Source organism: Sorex araneus, chromosome 3 (assembly GCF_027595985.1).
Source record: "Sorex araneus isolate mSorAra2 chromosome 3, mSorAra2.pri, whole genome shotgun sequence".
Lineage (NCBI taxonomy): Eukaryota > Metazoa > Chordata > Mammalia > Eulipotyphla > Soricidae > Sorex > Sorex araneus.
In genome coordinates, this window is record NC_073304.1 from 76,266,904 (window position 1) to 76,293,391 (window position 26,488).

The following is a 26,488-nucleotide window of genomic DNA, read 5'->3' on the forward strand; positions in this document are numbered from 1 at the left end:
AACTGCAGAGCTAAAATTTTGTAGTGGCAAGCACACAATAGCACATATTAACAGCTCTAAATTCTCGTTCCTCCTCTGCCACTAACTCGACTCAGGTCAAGGTTATTTCTTTTATTATTATTAATTTTGTTTGTTTTTATTCTTTGGGGTCACACCTGCCAATGCTCATGGCTTATTCTTTATTCCTGGCTCTGCCCTAAGAAATAATTCCTGGTGGTGTTCAGGGACCATATGGGATGCCAGGGATCAAACCAGGGTCAACTCCATGCAAGGTAATTGCCTTACCCGCTCTATTATCTCTCCAACCCCCTCAAGACATTTCACTGATCTTACCTGGACCCAGTTGCATAGAATACCAGAACTGGAAAGAACTTTAGAGTTTATTTGTCTCCCACAGTGTCCCCTCCCACACACCCTGGATGACTTTTTTACTTTTTCAGGATGTTTTGGGGGCTTGAATCTCCAGTTACACAGATTTTCACTATCTTCCCTGGAAGTCCTATTGAGGCCAAAGGGCTCTTATGCTAGGACAAACATTTACAGGCTCAGAGGTTAAAACAGACCTCAAGATAAATGTGTTTTCTTACAATTTTACTAATTCAATTTTTGGAGGGAGGACTAATTTAATGTCTTGTTTGCTCTAAAATAAAATTCTACTTAAGAATAATAAAATAAAAGTTTCTATTTCTATTGGAAAACTGTAGAGTACGTTTTATGTGTTTTAGAACAGTACATAATAATTTTCTATATACTTCATCTAGATCCCCCATTTTGAGCATTTCTGAACTATTTGAGAATAATTATGCCCTCTATCCCTTAATACTAAAATTATTGTTTGTTTTTTTAATTATAAGTACTCTTGCCTACATAGCCACACTACAACCATCAATTATTATCACACAGGAAATGCTAAGATAACCTTAAATATTTATTCTAAGATAATCTTAAATATTTATGTGCATGCTTAGTCTACAAATATTAGTAGCTCTGTGGTACATGCATGCTTTGCATATTTGAAGATGTGGACTTGATCCCCAGAACCTCCTGCCTCAACATTTTTTTAAATTATTATTATTATTTTTTTTTAGATTTTTTGGTCACACCCGGTGATACACAGGGATAACTCCTGGCTCTGCACTCAGGAATTACTCCTGTCAGTGCTCGGGGGACCATAGATGGGATTTGAAAATCGCACCTGGGTCAGCCTCGTGCAAGACAACCCCCTACCCGCTGTGCTATTGCTCCGGCCCCAACATTTTTTAATTTTAAAATAAAAAATAGGGGTCAAGGAGATATCTCCATGGACAGAGCATAGGCTTTGCATTCAGGAGGCCCTGCCACCACGTTGTCCCCCAGCACCACTGGGAGCAACCTCCAAGCACTAAGCTAGAAAAAGTTACTGAGTACTGGGTGGCTGTGACCCCAAAACAAAGCAAAAATTTAAAAATATGCATCAGATAAGAAAAAAGAAAGAGGCATAAGAGAAAGCTCCTGCTTGCTGGCCATGACTTTGAGTGTTTTCACTAGTTCTCTTCGCCCATCACTAGCATAGGGGAAAGGCTAAAAACATTGCTCAGTGGACTGTAGTTGCGTTAAGAACCCAACCCGACTGGAAGCTCCCAATCTGAGGGTAAATAAGGGCGACTCCTCACTAAGGAGAAACTGTCTCAGCCCACGGGGGCTTCACTTACCTGGAACTTCTTTGCACCGTTTTACTCCGGTCCTGGCGGTCAGATGGGAAGTGGAGACCTTTGTCTTTGCATGTGCCCCTATTTACGTCTCCAACAGTCAATGACATGACCTAGGGACATGCTTGACCAATTTATCATCAACATCTTTGGTGTTATTTTTTTCCATTTCGTTGACACAATGTGAGCATTCAGGTCACGGAGATGTGGTCCACAGGTAAGAAGCAGCAATGTAAACATGTCAAGATCATGTGTATTAAATGCTGTTTTGGTTGAACATGACATTTCTAATATTCAGGGATACACTGATTTTCAGGTTGACCTGAATTGAGTTTGACCTTGGAAAATGTCTTAACTCCATTTGGAGCTATTAATAAAATGTGTTTTTGGACTAGTTCAAGAAATTGAGGCCCCTATTTTTCTCTTTTGTTTTTTGGGCTACACTTGGTAGTGCTTGGAGTTTTCTCCAAGATCTGTACTCTGGGGTCACCCCGGAAGTACTTAGGGGACCATATGTATATGTGGTTTTGGGTATTGAACCAGGGATTGACTACATACAAGGCCAGCACCTTATCCCAGGTACAATCCCTCTGTAATTTTGAGAGCATACCCAGTGCTCAGGGGTGCTGGTGACTCAGTTCTTAGGAGTTGCTCCTGCCAGTACTAAAAGTGACAATCAATGCGGGGACCCAAACGTGGGACTTCTGTACGCTAAGCCTGTGCTCTAGGCCAATGAGGCAGCTCCTTGCCCCCAAGAAACAGATCTGACTAAATTAGCTGTGCAATTTTGGGCAAGGTCTTTAAATCCTCTGGGTCTTCCTTTTATTTTTATTTTCCCTTGGAACAATGAAAAAGACAGAACTAAAGATTACTCTGAAGTCATTAGGTACAATCTCTTGCAACATTATAATTTAATGGATTTCCACTGAAAGAGAGCTAAGTTTTAACAAAGCTAAAGCTAAGCAGCTGTCAAGTTCTAACTTGTCCTAAATGCCACAACTTAAGTAAGAATTTGTCCTAATTCACACTAAGGTCAGTTTATGTTTTATTTATTTATGTATTTATTTATCTGTTTATTTATTTTGCTTTTTTTGGTCACACCCGACAATGCACAGAGGTTACTCCTGGTTCTGCACTCAGCAATTATCCCTGGCAGTGCTCAGGAGACCGTATGGGATGCTGGGAATTGAACCCGGGTCAGCACGTACAAGGCAAATGCCCTACCCGCTGTGCTATTGTTCCAGCCCGGGTCAATTTATGTTTTTTTTGTTTTGTTTTGTTTTTGTTTTTGCTTTTTTGGTCACACCCAGTGATGCACAGAGGTTACTCCTGGCTTGTACACTCAGGAACTACCCCTGGCGGTGCTCGGGAGGGACCACATGGGATGCTTGAATCGAACCCAGGTCTGCCTGCGTGCAAGGCAAATGCCCTACCCACTGTGCTATTGCTCCAGCCCCCAGTTTATGTTCTAAATGTGAGTTCAATTAAGTTCTTGTGTGATGACCATAGAACAGAATAACTTATGATGTATTTTCACTGCAACCAATCCACTGGAAAGCAGTGGAGGAGGCCATGAGCCATGGGTATTGGTGGAAGATCAAAGCCTCATGGGAAATACAGTGACGTGGAAGTCAAACTAAGAAGAGATGAGTCAGAGTGTGGGAAATGTAAATGATCTTCATGAAGGAGTGAGGGGAGAGTAGCTTTACCTGTTGACTTGATTAAATGTCTCAGAAATTGTGTCTGTGAGTAGAGACCTCTTTCCATCTATGGTTGTAAACACTGAACATCTGGAGAAGGGTGAGTATGGAGGACACATTCTTCTGCCTTTTTATTTTCTATTTTGGATTTATGAACAGTAAAGATGAGAAAACCAAACCTCCCTAAAAGAGCACAGTATTAACAATAATATTTAGTATCCTTTAGTTCGGTTTTGTTCTCATAAAAATATTCCCTGCTTCATCTCACTCCAAATTGCCTCACTTAGAGAAGCTAATGCTTGCTGTCCTTTGGTCTGACCTTGGACCTAACCTTATCTATCCTTGGCTCAGAACTTTTTTTGGCCAAGAGAGGCCTGGGAGGGGTTTGGCTTCTTTTGTTTAAGTCCTTTGTTCTTCTGTCCCGGAAGTCAGGCCTGCTGCATCCATCCCAGGTTTGGCCACTCAACATTTGACACCACAGTAATAAATATAAGTGATAACGCCTCTCAGATGTTTCCTACATGTCAGCCTCCGTACTAAGTGCTTTATGCATGTTGTCATTTTAAATCTTGCTGCTCTCCCTATGAAGTAGATGAAGTAGGTTGCCTTTCTATGCATGTGGAAATTTCCATTTGTGGAAGTCAGAGGGACTCTCTATGTAGTGTGTATTTCCATTGTGGGTAATTGTGGAGAAACATCTCTCCTTACCTCCCCAGTAGGAACAATGGACTATAAGGTCTCATTAGCAATTGAGCTTTTTCATGCACTTTCATTGTTTGTTTGTTTGTTTTTGAGTCACACCTATGATACTTAGTGGTTACTCTGGGTTCTGTGCTCAGGAATTACTCCTGGAGGTGCTCAGGGGACCACCGTACTGGATGCTGGGGATTGAATCCAGGTTGGCTGCGTGCAAACATTCTACCCTTTCATGGTCTTTTCATTCCATGGATAATCCTTAGCTTTGGGAAGGCTTGGGTACCGCATAGGGAATGGAAGCATTCTGGTAAGAACTGTAGTGTGTGACTTCGGCCTCTCTATGTGTGATGAGTAGGAGGAGCACTTTCACAGAGTGAGGCTATGGCATTTTCAGGGCATTTTTGAAGCCCAGTTATGCGGGAGTATAGGAGGAATGGGCTGAACTGGGCCAAATCTCGCAGAGAGAAGGCTCCCTGGATCTTGCCACCTGGATGCTGTTTTCCGCTACCAGGGCTTTGGGGCGGATGTGTCTAAGAAGGCTTGCTGAATCAAAGGCAGATCGAGGTCCTCTTTCCAAAGGCATTTCCTGCATTGTGTCTTTGAGACTGGACCCCTCTCTCCAACCCGCTCATCGAGTTCATGGCCCTTTCCACAGTGCCTATGGGCCTTTTTCTTGAGAGGGTAGAGCCTCCAGGGAACCAAGAAACTGTAGAAAAACCTCCTTCCAGATAGTCACATGCCAAGGAAAGTTAGCTCACACTAACTTTATTTCTTGTGCTACTTTCTTTAGTGTATTCTCTTTCTATTGGCAGGGGCGGGGGATGGTTGGAGGGGGGTGTTGTAAGGGTATTGGAGCCATACCTGGCTGTGCCAGGGACTACTCCTGGGTCAATTTTTTTTTTCTTTTTGGGTCACACCTGGCACTGCACAGAGTTACTCCTGGTTTTTCACTCAGGAATTACTCCTAGCGGTGCTCAGGGGACCATACTGGGATGCTGGGAATCGAACCTGGGTTGGCCGCGTGCAAACCAAATGCCCTATTCTCTGTACTATTGCTCTTGGCCCTCTTGGCTCAATTCTTGCTGGTCACTTCTTGCAGTGCGTGTGGGACCATATAGTAGCAGGGATTACATGCAAATCACACATGCCAGCCCTTTGGACTATCTCTCTGGTCACTGGACTCCTTTTCTGATTTTAGTTTGAGGCTCAAATAATTCTCTTTAAAGCCATCTACACATCCCTACCCCTCTCTAATTTTATACCCCAGCAACAAAGATCTTTTGTTTATAATTTCTTCTAATCCATCTCCTTTACCCACTCTTCAGCTTTTGAGTGAGAGTGCATGAAGAATTCAGCCAGCTTTGGTATTTGGCCTAAACCTGTTATTGGTTTTCTTTTTTCTTTTTTTTTTTTTTTTGCTTTTTGGGTCACACCTGGCAATGCACAGGGGTTATTCCTGGCTCTGCATTCAGGAATCACTCCTGGAGGTGCTCAGGGGACCATATGGGATGCTGGGAATTGAACCCGGGTCGGCCACATGCAAGGCAAACGCCCTACCCGCTGTGCTATTGCTCCAGCCCCTCAAACATGTTATTGTTTTGGACCTTAGCTTTTGCCTTTAGAAGTCAGAATAACCAAATGCCTATTTCAACATTTTCCTGGCATCCCTAAACTTGGCTTTTATCACGATCATGTGAAGGAATGGGTGACTGTCAAAATTAAACAGCTAAAACATCAGTCATGAGAACAAGCTAGGTCATTTGAATTGATTGCTAATATCTGAAGTCCTTAGAAATATTGGTGAACATTCTGGAGCCAACTGCAGTATTTTACTTCTAAATGTTTTAAAAGTGTCAGATTTCTATTGTTTAATGGAAATAAGTAAAATTAAAATAGATTATTCAAATTAAAATGTTTAATAATAATGGTTATGAAAGTTTATATTATATACAAAACAATAAAGGCTTCTCACAGAGTTAAAAATAGGAAAATTAATTGACAATGAATATAAACAATACTAGGAGATATTTTGTTAGAAGAATTTTAGGGAGATTCATGTATTCTTTTGAATAAGTATGACATTTTAATTAGTATAAGTACTATTTAATAGTATGAGGTAGACAATAGAAATGAGATATTATAATTTTATCATGATATTTATAGCAGTAATTAATGTATTAGCATTTATCATGTTAAATGAAATAAACCTTAGAATCTATGCTTTCTCTTTGGTGGTAGGTTGAACTGGGAATTTGGTGGAGGGTCTGATGAATCTTGCATACATATAGAGAGGCATTAGACTACGAGATTCTGTAATATTGAAAATTAATGGTAAAACAATTTTAAAAGGATAAAACAGGAAGAACGACGCTTTTAGGAGAATGTTTTCATTGTGTACAAATTTCATTCAGTTAAGTATTCAAATGTTAGCGTGTAGATCAAAGAGATTTCACAGAGTGAAAATCTCCAGACCATGAATAGAACATTGTCAATTTACCTCTTACCCTTTCCCAGATTATACTCCCTCAGGCTACCACTATTCTGCAGCTACCATCACATACTACTTTTGAATTATGCTTATTTATAGTTAATACAATTTAGGTCATGAGTCTTTCATAAAATTTCCTGTTTGGAATCCTCATTTTGAGAGGCTGCATTCAATGCATAAAATTTCACAACTTCAAAATTTCGCTAGGATGTCTTCAAAATTGTCAGAAAAATAACGAATAAAGAGTACTAAAGAATTGTGGAAAAAGGAATAAAGTGAAGATAAATATCAACTATAGTCAAGGACATTGCTTTTCTATGCACCTTGGTTGAAATTCATCACAGTAATCATAGTATGGTGACCACAGTATATATAGATTTTACACTCAGTCACTTGGCATTTGCCACGATGTACTAAATTTAGTAACCTCTGTTTTCAGCTCATTGGCCTCACACTCGTCTTTAACTAATTCCTTATTCTACCCTCTTTTCTTTCTGCCATCGATTTTATCCCTCATGATGTCAAACCACCCATTCCGCTTAGCCAGACTCAGCCTGTAGGCTTGTCCTCTATGTATGGAACATGGGAATGACTCCAGCAAAGAGAGCCCTCAAGAATAACTGAATGGGGTGTTCATTTGCCTTGGTCTGAATATTTCCCAAAGGTGGATCTGACTAGACAGGAATATCATTACTACTGGATTGCTTTTTGGGTCACATCTGGCAATGCACAGGGGTTACTCCTGGCTCTGTGCTCAGGAATTTGTCCTGGTGGTGCTCAGGGGACCTTGTGGGATGCTGGGAATCAAACCCAGGTTGGCCGCATGCAAGGCAAATGCCCTACCCACTGTACTATCGCTCAGGCCCCCCAACTAAGTTTAGAAGCGCCATTTCCAAGTCTTCTGTGATCCTATCAGGTAAGTGGTATTGTTCCCACTTTTTAATATGGAAAGACAGTTGCAGAGAGGCTCAGAAGTGTGCTCAGAAGAAGACAGGAGTGGAGACAAGAATTATAACCAGTTCTATTTTGTTCCAAAACGTTCTCTGACTCTGGTAAGCAGTAAAGGAACACAGGAGTTCTAGGGGCAGGGTATGTAGAAAGGACACTCCAAACTGGGCCAAAGAGGCCTAATGAGGTAGTTGAGCGCTGAGGCAGGGTGGGCTGACAGTGAGACGCGCTTTACCTGGGACTGAGAGGAAGGACAGAAGGGCAGGGATGGTCAAGACTATGGGCTCGGAGTGAGGGGCTGCCCGGATGAACCAACAAGAAGCCAGATTATCTCCAGCTCAACTCAGGAGGGAGGGAGGGAGGAACAGTATGGGTAGTCCAGGGGGGACAGGGAGATGGCATTTCCACATTTCAACCCATCAGGCCTGGGCAGATTGCCAGGGTGGAGAGCCAGGGAAGCACTGAGGCAGGAGAGATCATTATCAGGAGGAAGGAAGCTTGCTCTGGCAGCTCCCACCAGCCTGTTTGTGACAAGCAGGCTTTGGGGCAAGGAAGTCCACTGAGGTCAAGGGAAATGTGATCCTGGAGCAAGGGGATGAAGCTGGGACACTCCCCTGTGCCTAGGCCTTCAGGCCAAAGGGATCTAGTCAGAACCAGGCCCAGAGTCCAGGTCAAAGAGCAACAGGCTGGAGAAGGAGAAGGGACTTTAGAGGGAGGGAGAGAGAGAGAGAGAGAGAGAGAGAGAGAGAGAGAGAGAGAGAGAGAGAGAGAGAGAGAGAGAGAGAGAGAGAGAGAGAGAGAGAGAGAGAGAGAGAAATGAAAATGAATTCAGATCTCTGGAAGCATCTCATACAGTCTTTTGGCTAGAGAGGTAATGAGTGACCTTTACTGTGGCCAGCACAGGGTAGCTGACTCCTCCGAGCTCTCGGGGTATATTTCTTCACGTGAACTCTTACCTAATTCTCTTCTCCCTACAGCCTTGTTTCTATTTAGCCAATGGTAAAGTAGACAGGGCACTCTGTTTGGAGTAAGGAGGCCTGGCTTCAACTCAGGTTCATCTACGCTCCAAGCTGGCAAGCTCTTTAATTAAACTTTATGAAATCCCATTTTCCTGATCCCTGAAGATGGCATATCGTCCCTCACCCTGTCAGCCTATCTCATGGAGCTTCCTGTGGCAACACCATGAAATGCTAGACAAACACCAGGAGGTGCTGCCGTGTCTCCGGGTTCTCTTCCTGCCCCCTCTGAGTACAGGTCACCCCACTGCCATGTCTGAGCTCAGAAAGTCAATGGCCAAAGAACAGGAGGTGCCCTGTCTCTAAATTCCAGCCCGTCTTTCTTACTGTTTCTTCCTCATGTTCAGCTGCCATGAGAAGGCGGGGCAATGGAGAGAGATGTACAAAGACACAGACCAGGGAACCCATATTCCCTGTCACTCGCTCAGACCCACTCTTGGAGAGAAGCCACAAAAAAGAACTGGAGCTGTTCTGGAGCTCCGTCTCCTGAGGTGTCAGCCTCCTCTCACCTCAGTCTCAGAGGAGCTTAAGCTAGGAGGGCCCCGGAAGATGAAGGGAGAGAACGTTCTGGGCTTAGGAGTGGTGCTGAGCCCTGGTAAAGATTCCACAGCTCAAGTGGGAGGAGGGCTGGAGACCTAAATGACTTTGTCGAGGTGCACAGGAAGCAGCGGCAACTTCCAAGGGTCCCTTTCTTCAGGAGGGTCACAGGCAATGATGAAGGACGCGTTCATTTGCTTATCTCTGTAGTTGCAGTCAGGGTACATCCCTGAGACTAGATGACAGTTGGTCAAGGACACTGGCTCTGGGCTCTGGTGGCAGTTATCCCACCCATTCTTGCAGGCTATGTTGGGGGTCTGACAGGTGTTGGCCACACTGGAGAAGGGTTCGTGCAGGAAGGTGTTAAGGTTCTTGCAGCGTTTCTTGTCCTGGTTGATGGGTCTCATGGCCATGTTGCATCTCTTTGGGCTGAGCTGCACATGCTGAGTTTCAAACCACTGAGCTGAGGTCATATTCTTGGGCTTGGCACTGACGGGATGCTGGGCCACCCACAGAGCCAGGAGCAGGAGCAGCAGCAGGGGGCAGGACCGTGTTCGGGTGGGTGCCATCTCTCCTGGGGGCATGAGCAGTCAGAATGGAGACTGAGTCCAGAGCAGGAGGTGGTCAGGAATCAACTTTCTCTGACACAGCTGCTCTGATCACCACCTGCTTGTACCCCGTGCCCCACCTTTGTATGCCCACAAACCCTGTGATCCCAGCTCCTAGCCCTGATGAAGGGATCATCCCTTCACCTCAAATTCCAACCATCTTTTTCATTTTGTCCTCTGACCCCTCCCCTTCTAGCTTCTCTCCCTCCTGTACCCTCTCACATGTTCTCATGTCCCCAACTCTTTCTCTGTCCCCACTTTTCCATGGCCCTGTTCCCATCTCCTCCCTCTCCCTATTCTGTCTCCACCCCCCAAATCACTCTCCTCTCCCTAAGGACCCTAGGTGTGTTCCCCAGCCCAGAGTCCCTTCTCTGACTGGTCACTCACCCGAGGGTGCTCTTTTCTGGTTTTAAACCATCCCTTCTCAGGCCCCTCCTTTCGCTGGTGTCCCGCAGAGGCCTTACCTGTTCATGGAATCCTGGCGCGGTGTCTCTGACCACTGGGCTTCAGCTCTCTGAGGGCCTCCGTCTCCACACCTGTCTCCTCCACGCAAGCCTGAGTACTCGGCTTCTGTCTGCGCGTGGCTGGCAATGTCCTGTGTCAGGAAATGAATCAGGTTCATGCGTCGCCACGACATGGCTGGAGGGATGCCTGTGGAGTTGTCTAAACAAGCCCAGCAATGTGTACCTGTCTAAACAAGCCCAGCAATGAGGAAGCTGAAATCCTCACCTGCAACATCTGTGTCCTGGTCACAGGGGCTTTGTTTGGCTTTGTCTTGGGGCCACTTCTGGCAGTGCTCAGGGTCACTCCCAGCTCTGTGCTCAGGGGTCACTCCAGGTGGTCCTGAGGATCAAACCTGGGCCCCTGCAGGCAAAGCATGTGCTCAGCCCAGCCCATTGAGCTATCTCTTCTGGCCTGTCTTTTGTTTCTGATTTTGTTTAGTTCTGGCAGTGTTTAGGACTCCCTCTTGCTTCTGTGCTCAGGAATCTCTCCTATTAGGCTTGGTGGGTGGGGGTGGGGGGTGGTATGGGTAATGTGGATTGAACCCAAATCAGCTGCATGCAAGGCCAGTACCCTACCTGCTATTCTATTTCTCTGGCCCCTGGTCACATGGTTTTGATGAGTAATGAAGCACCTGACCCAAGAGTCAACCCAAAAGTATTTCAGGAAGAGCTGTCACTTCATTCTCTCTGTTTGTGATCCAGGGAAGCACAGTCACTGTGCTGGTAAAGAACTTCTTTTTTCTCCCACCTGAGACACAGAGAGAAGAGCTGCTTTGAATATTTTCCTTCGTTCGTTCGTTCGTTCGTTCCTTCCTTCCTTCCTTCCTTCCTTCCTTCCCTCCTTCCCTTTTGTTCCTTCCTTTTTCCCTTCTTTCCTTCATTCTTTTCTTCCTTTTTTCCTTCCTTTCTCCCTTCTTTCCTTTGTTCTTTTCTTCCTTTTTCCCTCCTTTTTCCCTTCTTTCCTTCATTCTTTTCTTCCTTTCTTCCCTCCCTTTCTCTCTCCCTCCCTCCACCCTTCCTTCCTTCCTTCCTTCCTTCCTTCCTTCCTTCCTTCCTTCCTTCCTTCCTTCCTTCCTTCCTTCCTTCCTTCCTTCCTTCCTTCCTTCCTTCCTTCCTTCCTTCCTCTAAAATGTTCAGTGGTGATGCATTCGTTGGAGTACTTCACCTTGTGTGTAGGCATGTGTTCATAGGCCTTCCACACATTTTATGCTCCTTGTCACTGAGCCCAGATTTCAGCTGGGTGTGTTGTAAACAGAGGAACCATGACTTCAGCCCCAGGACCTAAGCACACCCCATTTGTATGGTTTCTTACCACTGGGACTTGTGGCTTATCTCCAGGAGGAAATGGACGAGACAGGGAAGTGGGTGAATCACTGCTGTCCGGAAAGCCCAGTACCACCCCAGCTCAGCTCTTCTACAATGACTCACTCCTCTAGGGCCCTCCAGTCCCAGGTGTAGACCAAGATCACCGAACTCTACCTGGAGAAGGCCCCCAACACCTCTCATCCTTCACTCTTCCTCTCCTTGCATGAAAGGCTATCAAATTGAGAATGCTGTTGTCTGTTTGCAGTGCATTCTGACCAGCCTCAGACCTCCTTGCCATGTGTGCCCTACCTTCCCTGCCCCCTTCCTCCCTCCCAACCATAGGTAGTTACAGCTGTGTGGAGAGTGGGGCAGTGCTGGCCCTGCAGTTGGGAGCACTGAGCCACAGAGACAGAGTGGCATCCCTGTCTCGGAGTTGGAACGCTGGACACAAATAGTATTTGTGTTTTTAAGGGATCTCAGGTTCGACTCTGTTCAACTAGTCAACAAATATTTATGTGCCAAGGTGCTTGGGATAGATAAATAGAGCAGGAATAAAAGAGAAAGAAAATCCCTCTCATTATAGAACTAGCATGTTGTTAGAAAAATGAAATCTAGAAAAGAAAAAGAAATTTAGGGCTGGGGGGTGCAAGCTTGGTGGTGAGCTTACACGTGTGAGCTTACATGTGTGAGACCCTGGGCTTGATCCACACATGCCCCTGAGCACCACTGGGGGCAACCTGTAAACAACAAGCTGGGAGAAGCTCTTGAGCACTGCAGGCTGTGGAGCTCAAATGAAAACAGATAAAAATCTAGGAAGTGGTTCAGTGGGCTGGAATGCATGTTATGCATGAAGAAGCCTCAGGTCTGGTCTCCACACTGCACACCCCCTCCCTAAGCACTGCAGGAAAGGAGCCCCTGGACATCCCACCAATGTGACCTAGAAGACAATGAACGAATCTAGGTTTGGGGAATGACTCATGGGAGAGCACCTGCATTGTAGGCATGAAGATACGAGTATGATGCGGCCCCATCCCCACCCCACCGCTGTTTGGGATTCCAGACCTCAACCAAGAGGTCCAACTCTGGGACTCTCCCCTTCAAGTGTGCAGTGACCCCTGGTCCCCATAGCCACAACAAAAGGGAAAAGAAAGGGGGGGGAGGTTTAAAAGAAAAAAATGCAGGGGGCACAGAGGAATATTGAGTGGCTTAATACTGCAGTGGCTTAGAGGCTTGTCCTGCCAGAGCCTAAGTTCCTTCTGTCTGCCTGTGCCAGGCATGATCATGGTAGCTCTCCTGTCTGTGAACCCACCGCAAGTGATTTCTGGTTACAACACAGTCAGGTGTGTGCAAGCATTGCTAAGCACCACAATGGAAAAGATGTGTGAGCACCATGGCCTGAAAGTGTGATCTCTGGCATGCACGTGTGTGAGCACAGGGACCCCAGGTGAGAACCACTGGCATAATCTCTGCCTTGGATAAAGGTGGTCACCCCTGGCATGTGCATATGCAAATCCACAACCGAAAGGAGCCACCAACCTTGGTGAGAACATAGCACCATAGCCTGATGTGAGACTCCTGCTTAACACCACGTCTGAAATATGTGAGTATCATAGCCACTTTTGTGTGTGCCAGCTCCGGTCACTGCAACACCCACAACAACAAAGGGAAGGGGGCTGGCAAATAAAAATGTAGTAAACAAACTGTAGTAAAGCAGAAAAAAAATCTATTTTGCTCAAAGTGATCATTGTAGGGGCGGCTCATTAGCAAAAAAAAAAAAAAAAAAGCCTTGCTTTGCATGTGCGAGGCTCTGAGTTAAATCCCTGGCATCACCCCTTATATTCACAGCCGACTTATCAGAGGAAACCCTCCAAGCCAGAAGACAATGGTGGGATATAGTGAAAAAACTCAATGAAATGAATGCCTCACCATGAATACTTCATCCGGCTAAGCTCTCACTCAAACTTGAAGGAACCATACACAATTTCATGGATAAACAACTAAGGAACTTCATAGACTCAAAACCAAGCTTAAAAGAAGGACTAAAGCGGCCTTTGTAAGTCAAGGAAAAACTCTACTAGAACAACAAACCCCGCAGAAAGATGACACAAAATTTCATGACAATAATCTCTCTCAATGTCAATGGCCTAAATGCACCAATTAAAAGACACAGAGTGGCAAAATGGATTCGGAAACAAAAATCAACATTCTGCTGCCTACAAGAAACACACCTGAACATTCAGAGCAAACACAGACTCAAAGTCAAAGGATGGAAAACGATCCTGCAAGCAAACAGCTCCCTCAAAAAAGCTGGGGTGGCCATACTAGGATCCGACAACATAGATTTCAGGTTGAAAAAGATTAGAACGGACAGTGAAGGTCACTTTCTATTTATCAAGGGATATGTACAACAGGAAGAAATCACACTCTTAAACATATATGCACCTAATGAGCGACAGGCTAAATACTTAGAACAAGTCCTAACAGACTTTAAGGAGGACATTGCTAGCAGCACAATAGTAGTCGGAGACTTCAACACTGCCTTATCACCTCTGGATAGATCGACAAGAATAAAACTCAACAAGGAAATACTGACACTGAAGGAAAAAATAGAAGAGAGAGGCCTAATAGACCTATACAGGACTTTACACCCCAAAAAGAAAGAATACACATTCTTTTCCAGTGCACATGGAACATTTTCCAAAATACACCATATACTGGGCCACAAAACATACCTCAATAGAATCGGAAAAATAGAAATTGTATCAACTACCTTCTCAGACCACGATGCGCTGAAGATAGAAGCTAACCACACACAGACACAGAGAATCAAAGCAAACACCTGGAAATTAAACAGCTCATTGTTGAACAGTGAGTGGGTCAGGAAGAAAATCAAGGAAGAAATAAAGAGATAGCTCGAAACAAATGAAAATGAAGATACGAGCTACCAAAACCTATGGGACGCAGCTAAAACTGTGTTAAGGGGAAAATTTATAGCTCTGCAAGCATTCCTTAGGAAGGAAGAAAGGGCCTACACAGATAGCTTGACTTCACAGCTCAAGGCCTTAGAAAAGGACCAGAAAAAGGAACCCAAACCAGACCGAAGGTAGGAAATAAGAAAAATTAGAGCAGAAATTAATGACATGGAAACCCAGAAAACAATCCGAAAGGTCAATGAAACCAAGAGCTGGTTCTTTGAGAAAATAAATAAGATTGATAAACTGCTAGCAAGACTCAAAGAAAGAGAGAGAGAGAGAGAGAGAGAGAGAGAGAGAGAGAGAGAGAGAGAGAGAGAGAGAGAGAGAGAGAGAACCCTAATAAACCAAATCAGGAATGAAAAGGGGGACATCACAACAGAAACCAATGAAATTCAAAAGATCATCAGAGACTAGTTTGAAAGTCTATATGCCATGAAACCAGAGAACCTAAAAGAAATGGATGAATTTCTTTTTTTTTTCTTTTTTTTTTTTTAAATTTATTTATTTTTAATTAGAGAATCACCGTGAGGGTACAGTTACAGATTTATACACTTTTGTGCTTATACTTCCCTCATACAAAGTTTGGGAACCCATCCCTTCACCAGTGCCCATTCTCCACCACCCGTAAACCCAGTGTCCCTCCCACCCTCCCCAATCCCATCTCCCCCCCACCCCACCCTGCCACTGTGGCAAGGCATTCCCTTCTGTTTTCTCTCTCTAATTAGCTGTTGTGGTTTGCAATAAAGGTGTTGAGTGGCCGCTGTGCTCAGTCTCTAGCCCTCATTCAGCCCGCAACTCCCTTCCCCCACATGGCCTTCGACTACAATGTAGTTGGTGATCGCTTCTCTGAGTTGACCTTTCCCCGGAACGTGAGGCCAGCCTCGAAGCCATGGAGTCAACCTCCTGGTACTTAAGAAATGGATGAATTTCTTGACTCCTACAATCTCCCAAGACTGAACCAAGAAGACTTGGAATACCTGAATAGACCCATTAATATCAAGGAAATTGAAACTGTAATCAAAAGTCTCCCCAAAAACAAAAGCCCAGCTCCAGATGGATTCACTGGTGAATTCTTCCAAACATTTAAAGAAGATCTGTTGTCAGTTCTCCTCAAGCTTTTCCAGGAAATTGAAAAAACAGGAACTCTCCCAAATAGTTTCTATGAAGCACATATCTCCCTAATACCAAAAGCAAACAAAGACACCACTAAGAAAGAAAATTATAGACCAATATCCCTGATGAACACCGATGCAAAGATCCTCAACAAAATATTAGCAAATAGGATTCAACAACTCATCAAAAAGTCAACAACACCATGACCAAGTGGGATTCATCCCTAGGATGCAAGGATGGCTTAACATTCGGAAATCAATCAACATAATCAATCATATCAACAAAAGTAAAGATAAAAACCATATGATCATATTAATTGATGCAGAGAAAGCATTTGACAAGATCCAACATCCGTTCATGATGAAGGCCCTCACCAAAATGGGTTTTGGAGGAACTTTCCTCAAGATAGTAGAAGCCATCTACTACAAGCCTATGGCAAGCATTATCCTCAATGGGGAAAAACTAAGGGACTTTCCTCTAAGATCAGGGACAAGACAAGGATGCCCACTCTCACCACTTCTGTTCAATATAGTAATGGAAGTACTTGCTATAGCTGTTAGGCAAGAAAAAGATATCAAGGGCATCCATATAGGAAAGGAAGAAATCAAACTCTCACTATTTGCAGATGATATGATACTATATCTAGAGAAGCCTAAAGCCTCTACTAAGAAACTCTTAGAAACAATAGACTTGTACTGTAAAGTTGCAGGCTACAAAATCAATACCCAAAAATCCATGGCCTTCCTATATGCAAACAATGAGACAGAGGAAAGGGACATGAAAAAAGCAATCCCATTCACAACTGTACCCCAGAAAATTAAGTACCTTGGAATCAGCTTAACTAAGGAAGTAAAAGACCTCTACAAAGAAAACTACAAGACACTACTCCATGAAATAAAAGAGGATGTGAGAAAATGGAAACATGTGCCCTGCTCATGGTTACGGAGAATCAACATTGTCAAAATGGCAATACTCCCAAAAGCATTATACAGATTCAACGTGATCCCTATAAGGATACCCATGACATTCTTCAAAGAAATGGATCGAGCAATCCTGAAATTCATATGGAACAACAAACGCCCATGAATTGCTAAAACAATTCTTGGGAAAAAGATAATAAGAGGCATCACCCTCCCCAACATCAAACTTTACTACAAAGTGGTAATAATCAAAACAGCATGGTACTGGAACAAAGGCAGAGCCGGAGACCAATGGAACAGTGTGGAATATCCCTACACACAACCCCAAATGTATGACCATCTAATCTTTGATAAGGGAGCAAGAGATGTGAAGTGGAGCAAGGAAAGCCTCTTTAACAAATGGTGCTGGCACAACAGGACAACCACATGCAAAAGAATGGGCTTAGACCTCAACCTGACACCATGCACAAAAGTCAGATCAAAATGGATTAAAGACCTCAACATCAGACCACAAACCATAAGGTACATTGAAGACAAGGTCGGCAAAACCCTCCACGATATTGAAGCTAACGGTTTCTTCAAAGATGACATGCAACTGGCCAACCAAGAGGAAACAGAGATAAACAAATGGGACTACATTAAACTAAAAAGCTTCTGCACCGCAAAAGATACAGTGACCAGAATACAAAGACAGTCTACAGAATGGGAAAGGACTTTCACCCAATACCCATCAGATAAGGGGTTGATATCAAGGTTATATAAAGCACTGGTTGAACTCTATAAGAAGAAAATATCCAACCCCATCAGAAAATGGGGCAAAAAAATGAACAGAAACTTTCACAAGGAAGAGATACAAATGGCTAAAAGGCACATGAAAAAGTGCTCTAGATCACTAATCATCAGGGAGATGCAGATCAAAACAACCATGAGATACCATCTCACACTGCAGAGACTGGCACACATCCAAAAGAACAAAGCAACCGTTGTTGGAGAGGATGTGGGGAAAAGGGACCCTTCTACACTGCTGGTGGGAATGTTGACTGGTTCAGCCTTTTTGGAAAACAATATGGACAATTCTCAAAAAACTAGAAATTGAGCTCCCATTTGACCCAGCAGTACCACTACTAGGAATATACCCCGAAGAAGCAAAAAAGTATAGTCAAAATGACATCTGCACTTATATGTTCATCGCAGCACTGTTTACAATAGCTAGAATCTAGAAAAAACCCAAGTGCCCTAGAACAGATGACTGGTTAAAGAAACTTTGGTACATCTATACAATGGAATACTATGCAGCTGTCAGAAAAAATGAGGTCATGAACTTTGCATATAAGTGGATCAACATGGAAAGTATCATGCTAAGTGAAATGAGTCAGAAAGAGAGAGACAGACATAGAAAGATTGCACTCATCTGTGGAATATAAGATAAGAGTAGGAGACTAATATCCAAGAATAGTAGAAATAAATACCAGTAGGTTGGCTCCATGGCTTGGAAGCTGGTCTCACATGCTGGGGAAAAAGGCAGCTCAGATAGAGAAGGGAACACCAAGTAAAATGTGGTTGGAGATCCCGCCTGGGAAGGGAGATTCGTGCTGAAAGTAGACTAGAGACTGAACACAATGGCCACTCAATACCCCTATTGTAAACTACAACACCCAATTGGAGAGAGAGAGAACAAAAGGGAATGCCCTGCCACAGAGGCAGGGTGGGAGGGATACTGGGGGTACTGGTGGAGGAGAATGGCACTGATGGAGGGATGTGTTTGTGAACATTGTATGAGGGGAAAACAAGCTCGAAAACGTGTGAATCTGTATCTGTACCCTCATGGTGATTTACCAATTAAAGAATAAAATAAATTAAAAAAAATAAATCCCTGGCATCAGCCCACACGTGCCTAAAATGCAGCCTAGGATGCTGGGACACAGCAATGTGTGATTTCTGGTGTGCACAAGTAGGGATGAGCACAGAAACCAAGTGCATCTGGTCTCCCTTATTGCAATAACCGCCCAAAACCAACATGGGTGGGGAGAAGGAAAGGAGAACAAAAACAGAAGTTACAATTGCTAAGAAAAAGTTAAGAAGGAGGATGGAGAGATGCTTCAGCGGGCAGGAGCACATGTTTGCATGTGAGAGGATCAGGTTCCATCCCCAGCACCACAAGGTCCTTGGGGCACCACTGGGAGTGGCTTCTGAGCACTGCTGGCTGTGGCTCCCGAACTAACAGAACAAAAGAAAAAAAAAAAAGGAAAACAGGATGGGGCTCAGTAGGCAGTGATTTTAAAGGAGAGCCATTGGGGCCCAGAAAGATAGTACAGAGGATGAGATGCATGCCTTGCATATGGCTGACCTGGGGTTAATTCCTGGCACCACATCAGTCTCCCTGAGCGTCACCAGGAGAGATCCCTGAGCACAGAGCTTGGAGAAAGCTCTGAGCTCAGTGGGGTGGCAAAACCAACCAAGTCCCCAAATAAAATAAATCCCCAGTCTCAGGTCATTGAAGTGAGTGACTCTGGGTCAGAAAATTGAAGTGAGACTGGATTTTTCTTGCCTGAAAGGATGCCCCAAGGAGATTGAAAAACTCTGCAGAGGCCTGAGCGTTGGAGGAACAAGAAGACCAATAAATAGGATTAGAGACCGGAGGTCAGGGCCGGGAAAGCCTTAGAGACCCAGAGAAGAGCTCTGAATGTAATGGCAGCCCTGGGAGGGTTCCAAGAAGCAAAAAAGGCAGTACTGTTTAAAGGTCACGGCGGGATTTTGAGTCAGGAAGATGAGTGTTTGGAGACCAGGGAACGTCTCATTTTAGTGTGTGTGGAGCAGAACTCTGGGTTAGGATGAAGGATCTTTTTTTCTCCCCCTCCCCTGCCCCCCCCCCAGTTTTGGTGTCACACTCAGCTGTATTCAGGGCTTACTCCTGACTCTGAGCTCAAGGATCACTCCTGGTGGTGTACAGGGGACCGTATTTGTGCCTGGGATGGAACCCCGGCCCAGTGCTTGCAAGCTAAGCACCCTACCCTCTGTTCTAAGGCTTTGGAAGAAGCGGTGTTGGAGGTCGGAAGCACCACTAGATGGCAACAGAGACCGGGGAGCAGGTTTCCCCGCAGGCCTGCCCCCAGCACCCTCTGGGGCCTGGGCTGTGGGAACAGCCTTTGCTGTTTTGTTCAAGGTGCTTGAATCTCTGCAGTTTGAACTTTGGGGCAGACAGTTATGCCTCTGCTGCTGTAGAAATGCAAATGCTTGGACGCGAAGCCCATGGTCTCCAGCAGACTGCGGACAGAATGTGAATGGAGGCTGGGGCGGCTGGAGTGGGTGGTAGGTCCTGAGCTCATTTGCATTCTAGCCAGGATGCCTCACTTATTATTCTAGAGTGGGATGTTTCCAAACCACAGCTTGTCCTGCCCTCTGCTCCTGTGTTTTCCTGTCATTAGAATTATTCTGGTTCGCTCTTTAACTCCATTACACCGGGCTCTCCAGAAAGGCTGCCTGAGTGCTGTGTGAAAGTAAAATAAATGTGGCCCCACTGTCACAGGTGGCAGGAAAAAATGAGGAAAGCTGGAAGGGCCAGGAGAAGGGACAGGGGTTAAGAAGCTCGCCTTGGGCCGGAGTGATAGCACAGCAGAGAGGGCGTTTTCCTTGTACGCGGCCGACCCGGGTTCGATTCCCAGCATCCCATATGGTCCCCTGAGCACGGCCAGGGGTAATTCCTTAGTGCAGAGCCAGGAGTTACAACTGAGCATCGCTAGGTGTGACCCAAAAAGAAAAAAGATAAAGAAGCTCTCCTTACATGCAGTCGGCCCTAATTCAATCCCTGCCATTAAATGTGGTCTCCTAAGCATCAGACAGAGCTGGGAGTGACTCCAGAGCACTGCTCCCTCCAGCCCCCAGGAGTAAAGCTAAAGCTGAAGTGGCAGGGTTGAAATCTGTGTGAGTCAAGCTGCAGTCCTCACTTGGCCTCAAGCACTTGATGAGACAGATGACTTTACACAGTGTCTCAGATCTGCTTCACTTTGCCACAGAAGTTGCCATTTACCCCCCCTTCACTATGTCATGGGGAGAGATGAAAGATGGGAGGAGGAGGGGAAGGTTAGGGAGGGCCACAGACGGATCAGAGTCTGGCAGAAGGGAGAGAGAAGAATTGAGAGAGGCGAGCAGAGGACAAGTTGAGGGAAGGAAAGAGAAAGCCCCTTGCAAGCAGCGTCCAGCTGGGCTGGGAGTTTCTGCCTGGCTTCTTGCTGGTGTGTGTGTGTGTGTGTGTGTGTGTGTGTGTGTGTGTGTGTGTGTGTATGTGTGTGTGTAGTCATTGGGGCAGTATTGTGAAAGTCGTGAAAGTCCCAGTGGTGCCAGGTGGACCTCTGCCTGTCTCTCCTGCAGGACAACAGCTGCTATTTCCTCTGTCTGTATAGGGAGGGGCCTGGGAGAGTGCTGGGCAGGGCCTGGACAGGGGCCCACTCTTCAGAGCCCAGCCTCCCTCCCTCGCTCTCCTCCCCACCCATCCCCAAAGCCTCTGGATATGATGGAAAACCCATGAGAATTTTCCCCCAAGCACAGGAAGGTCCAAGTCTTCTTTTTCTACCTTTGTGGCTCCTGGGATGAATAAAGGTAAAGGACGGGAGATTTGGACACGCAGAAAGGGAAACACCGCAATTTGGAATCAAATCAGGGAATCAGGGAGGGTCTTTGAATTCTCACGCTCTCTCCAGGAGCAGCTGTGGCCTTGAAGAGACAGTGCCACAAAAGGCCGTGGTCCTTGGCTCCCAGGCCCACGCTGTTGGACAAGCCAGGGGGAGAAGAGGGAGACCTGTCCAGGTTGAGAGTCCTCAGCAGGTCATTCTGTCTCCTAAACCACTGCGGGTTTATCTGCATTCTGTTCCCCAGCTATCTACAGAATAAAAGGCAAGTTCCTCTGCATGAGTGTCACAGTCTGCTGCCATCTGGCAAACCTGTCTGTCCAACTTTATTTTTGACTTTTCTCTGACTGAATACCTTAACCCCTGCCAGGCTGGGCTGTCCTCTCCTTTCTTGACATATCTTTCAGAATCCTGTCTCTTTCACCCTTTACTTTTCATCCATTGCTTTACTTAGGTGCTCAGGGGCAACTCCTGGTGTGCAGCTTGGGGTCCTTCCCCAGAGATTTTCTGCAAACCAGGGAGTGCCAGGGATCCGACCTGGGCCTCCCACAGGTGAAGCATGTACCCTGACCCTTTGAAGCACCTCCCCGCCCCTCATCACCTAATTCTTGCTCATTGAGACCCAACCCAAGCCTCAGGGTGACCCTCTCTTTCCTCTCCAAGGAAAACTTCTAGCCTCCTAATTGGAAGAATCAATCGTACCTCAAATCCTACAGCCCTCACTCTTTTCAAGGCCCATGCTTCTTTCCAATGGGTCATTATTTAATTCCTCCATATAGATTGAGCTATTCTCTAATTTAGACTTCCAGTGCCCAGGAGATAAGGACCCTCTCTTACATCTTTTGTCCTCTCGCAAGATATAATATAAACTTTTGCCTATGTGACTCTAGCTGACTCAGCCTCTGCGTGTAAAGGGATCCCTCTGTCCCTGAATGATCTCAGTCTTCTGCACAGTGCTGGTGAGCAATCACTGGAAGTGACAGTGCTGCTTATGGACTTCAGCCCCAGGGCAGGAGGAAGCGATGACAAGAAGGCCGAGGTTGACTGAAGCAATCCTTTTGGGTTCAAGGACAACCCTAAAACTGTAGGTTGTTTGAGCAACTCGACCACTAAAGGGTTGCCACAGAAATTGTGATGAGCTCAATCAAGGAAATACTTGGGGCTCCCCTCCATCACAGAAGTCCTCCCGGGAGCTGCATCCTTCACCAGTTGTTCATGCTTATTGTTGGGAGGGAGGAGCAGAGAATGTGTATATATCTTCATGCACAGGCCTCTTTTAGAGAAAAAAGCAACTCCGAGTTGCTTTGGCAGTGAGTTGTCAGCATTCCTCTTTTTGGCAGCTGGGCTTACCCAGTGGTGCTTCATGGGAGCGCTTACCAGCTCTGTGCTTGGGGATCACTCCTGACTGTGATCAGGGGACCATGTGGTGATGGGGAACCAAATCCAAGTCTCCTGCATGCAAGGTATATTCTCAGTCTGCTGAGCTCTCTCTCTCTCTCTCTCTCTCTCTCTCTCTCTCTCTCTCTCTCTCTCTCTCTCTCTCTCCCCGACCTACCATGAGCATTTCTTTTGTTGTCAGAAGAACTAGCACTGTTATAGCAAATTCTAACAAAAATATCTCAAAGTCTCAGCTTTTCGTTTTTTAGTTTTGGGACTGTACTTGGCAGGGCTCAGGGATCTTTCTAGCAGTACACAGTGAGCTATGAAGTGCCAGGGATCGAGTCTGGACCTCCTACATGCAAAATATACACTTAACACATTAGCTAACTCTCTGACCCTGCTAAACATTTTTAATCTGTGATAAGTAAGTCTCTCTTGTTCAGTAATCATCAGACCTGAGTTTCTCAATTTTGCTGTTTACATTTTGATTTGGATAGTTGTTTGGGAGCTGTCTTGTGCAATATCTGATATTTGGTGGCATTCCTGGCCTGTATTCTCTAGGCACCAGTAGCACCTGCCAAATTTAAGAACCAAAAATTTCCAGATGCGACCAAATTGCCTTCAGTGGAGAACCACAGAATAAGACATAGAGCCTTGTGAGAAATCTACTGTCCCTCTAAATATTAGTTTCTCGGGATCAGAGAAATAGTTCAAGGGTTAAAGCATATGCTTTGCATTCAATTGGTCAGGTTTGACCCCCAAGTACTACAGCAGGTGCCCCCCTGAGGCCCACCAGGGTGGTCCCGATATATCCCCTGCCCTGCAGGACCCAAACATTGAATTACCGTATGGTTGGCTGAGAATAACTGAGTGCCCTGGGCCTCCTGAGCACTGCTTGGGAGGACTCTACAGCCCCAAACAACTTAATTTCTCCCTTTCTAGGTTGTTTTGTCACTGTCACTGTCACTGTCACTGTCAACCTGTCGCTCATTGATTTGCTCAAGCAGGCACCAGTAACGTCTCCATTGTGAGTTTTGTTGTTACTGTTTTTTGGCATATCGAATACACCACGGGTAGCTTGCCAGGCTCTGCTGTGCAGGTGAGATACTCTCGGTAGCTTGCTGGGCTCTCCGAGAGGGATGGAGGAATCGACCCCAGAGTTGGCCTCTTGCAAGTCAAATGCCCTACTGCTTTGCTATCGCTCCAGCCCAGGTTGTCTTGTAAATATAAAAATTCCAATGTGGTGGGTAATCATTCCAGGAATCTCAGGCTAAGGCATGGAGCATAAGGATCTTAGAAGGGAAGAGCAATGCTATGGCATCTCACAGGAAGGACAGATTTAGCGGATAGATTTGAAAGATCAGACTCCACTGGCGACTACAATTGGAGAAGGAAGGCTCATCACACACTTAATATTTTTTCTGTCCTGTATTCATACCTTGGTAATATATGCTCATATGTGTGTCTTTCCAAATGAATTGTAAGTTTACACTGAACCAGAACAGTCTTATTTACCTTTGTATTTTCCCCAGAACTTGTCCTCGTGCTTTCAAGATAGCTTTTGACAAGTATCTTTTATTTATTTATTTATTTATTTATTTTTGCTTTTTGGGTCACACTTGGTGATGCACAGGGGTTAATCCTGGCTCTGCACTCAGGAATTACCCCTGGTGGTGCTCAGGGGACCATATGGGATGCTGGGATTCAAACCCGGGTCGGCCATGTGCAAGGCAAATGCCTTAACCGCTGTGCTATCACTCCAGCCCCTTGACAAGTATCTTTTAAAAGTGGGGAGAGTGGGAGCTGGATATGTAGTACAGTGAATAAATCACTTGCCTGACCCTGGTTTAATCCCCAGCACTGCAAATGTTTCCCTAAGCCCTGACAGAAATGATTCCTGAGCAGAGTCAGGAGTAATCACTGAGCAAAGCCAGATGTGGCTCAAAAACTAACTTAAAAACTTTTTAAAAGCAAGCAAAATGGGGGCAGGGACAGAGCAATAGTACAGTAGGTAGGTAATTATAGGGTGCTTGCCTTGCATGAGGTCGACTTGGGTTTGATCCCCAGCATCCCATACGGTCCCCCATGGACCACCGAGAGTGATCCCTGAGTATTCCTGGGTGAAACCTCCCACTCTAACAACAACAAAATAGAGCAAAATGGATGCATTGCTAATAAAAATAGCAGGAAGGTGATGACTTTTAACCTCCTTCCTTTTCCTTGGCCGTTGTGATGCCTGGCAGCTGCACATCAGTTCTGCTGCATGTATGTTCATAGTGGTGCTCCAGACACTGGCCTTTGTTGTAACACTGAGGATCCCAGATTTCAGTGGCACCAGGACCACAACAAGTGTGTTGGGTAGGGTGGGGACCCAACTCTTGAACTCTGGGTCTCATCTTGGCAAAGCAGGCTGTCTGCTACTGAAATAGGTTCTTGGAAGATGAATTCAAGTCACCTGGTAAAGGGGTTTCTAGCTGGCTGAGCAGGATGGAGGAGAGGGCACCTAGCCAGTTGTGGGAATTAAAAACTGTGCCTAAAGATCACTGTAAAGCTATTGAGTAACCTCTGAGCATTGCCAGATGTGACCAAAAAGCCAAAAAAAAAATTGTTCCTTTTAAAAAAAAGTTTTTATTTGTTGTTGTTGCTGTAGTTCTTGGAGTCATACCTGGTGGTGTTGGGTTTTGGAGAGCTGGAACCTAATCAAGGCAGGTGCTCTGTTATCTGAGACATATTTCTGGTCTGAGAATTTCGGGGAGGCCACACCCAAAGTACTCAGGCATAACTCCTAGAGGGCTTGAGGGAACATAAGAGGTGCCAGGGATCAAACCTAAGCAGACTGGGGGTGCTGGAGTGATAGGACAGCGGGTAGGGCGTTTGCATTGCACTCGGCCAACCTGGGTTCGATTCCCAGCATCCCATATAGTCCCCTGAGCACCACCAGAGGTAATTCCTGAGTGCAGAGCCAGGAGTGAACCCTGTGCATCATCGGGTGTGACCCAAAAAGATAAAATAAATCACAAACCGGGGCTGGAGCAATTGAACAGTGGGTAGGGCATTTGCCTTGCATGCGGCCAACCCGGTTTCCATTCTCAGCTTCCTATATGGTCCCCTGAGCACTGCCAGGGGTAATTCCTGAGTGCAGAGCCAGGAGTAACCCCTGTGCATCGCTGGGTGTGATCTAAAAAGCAAAAAAATAAAAATAAAAAATCTAAGCAGGCTATTTGCAAGGGAAACACCCCACCCATGGTACTATCTCTGTAGCCCCTGAGAACTTATTTACTGTACTTCTGTATAGTAAATATACCCCAACAACCCTTGGAATGTGTGCATGTTGGCTCAGGTTGTGGGAGCCATAAGAATTTCTTGAGCTGGAGGAATAGGAAATCACTTTTCCCAAACCATGGGCAAGTCTCAGGTCTGTCCTTACTCCTAAAATGTCTTCATGAGGCCATTCCTGGGCTGGGTTGGGAGGAGTGTCTTACCTGGTGTGTTTCTATCCAGTGGCTGGGAGATGGGTCCCGGTGGCCTCCCATGTTCCAGGGCAGCTCCTCTGGCTTGATCACTCTTTCCAGGTCATTCTCTGACAGCAACTCAGCACCCAGGAGACTTGCAAGGTTTCTGGGATGGTCACTCAGACTTGCAAGGTTTCTGGGATGGTCACTCAGAATTTGGGGGCCAACTGGGGGCTCCAGCTAGCCCCTTCTCTCCTCTTCATTCTGGTGGGGACTGAGTGGCACAGAGGGGCTCCAAGCTGAAGTCCGTGGAGTTTCTTGGGAAGGTCATCTACAGAAAGAAGCAGCAGCCGCTGAATTAGGGGAGGGTCTCCCACATCCTGAGGCAGAGAATAACTCAACTGTGGACGACTGCTGGGCCGGGGGTGGCCACGTGGGAGCATCAGGATCAGGGGAAGTATCGTCTCAGGGGGTTGGTTACCTGGAGCTGATTCAGGACAGGGATGAAAGCTGGAGGCAAGAGCTCGTGGTAAG

The 26,488-nt window shown here is 45.7% G+C and overlaps 2 protein-coding genes and 1 non-coding gene across 5 annotated transcripts in view; all 3 read right to left on the reverse strand.

Moving 5' to 3' along the window:
• Nucleotides 1-26,488, reverse strand: part of LOC101555898 (ribonuclease 8-like) — a 37,081-nt gene that overhangs the window by 7,759 nt on the left and 2,834 nt on the right. Inside the window, exons 3-4 of one of the 2 annotated variants that reach the window (XR_008629164.1) lie at nucleotides 25,985-26,285; nucleotides 23,778-25,680 (exon numbers count right to left, since the gene is read on the reverse strand). The gene's annotated coding sequence lies outside the window, so the exon portion shown is untranslated. Of the gene's footprint in view, nucleotides 1-23,777; nucleotides 25,681-25,984; nucleotides 26,286-26,488 lie in introns of those variants that run through there. The other variant, XM_055130793.1, reaches the window with a different exon arrangement.
• LOC101556165 (ribonuclease 7-like) lies at nucleotides 8,341-26,123 on the reverse strand. Of its 2 annotated transcripts, none has more exons than XM_055130791.1 (3): nucleotides 25,985-26,123; nucleotides 10,146-10,276; nucleotides 8,341-9,647 (listed from the first exon to the last, which is right to left on the reverse strand). In XM_055130791.1, exon 3 carries the CDS (start codon nucleotides 9,640-9,642, stop codon nucleotides 9,172-9,174), a length of 471 nt encoding a protein of 156 aa, XP_054986766.1. In that variant the 5' UTR covers nucleotides 9,643-9,647; nucleotides 10,146-10,276; nucleotides 25,985-26,123; the 3' UTR covers nucleotides 8,341-9,171. The 2 variants fall into 2 exon arrangements, with proteins under 2 accessions (XP_054986766.1, XP_054986767.1); XM_055130792.1 differs by lacking the exon at nucleotides 25,985-26,123 and adding an exon at nucleotides 10,411-10,744.
• LOC129404074 (small nucleolar RNA SNORA11) lies at nucleotides 11,353-11,478 on the reverse strand. Its single transcript, XR_008629672.1, has one exon. It is a non-coding gene; the product is annotated as a small nucleolar RNA SNORA11 (small nucleolar RNA).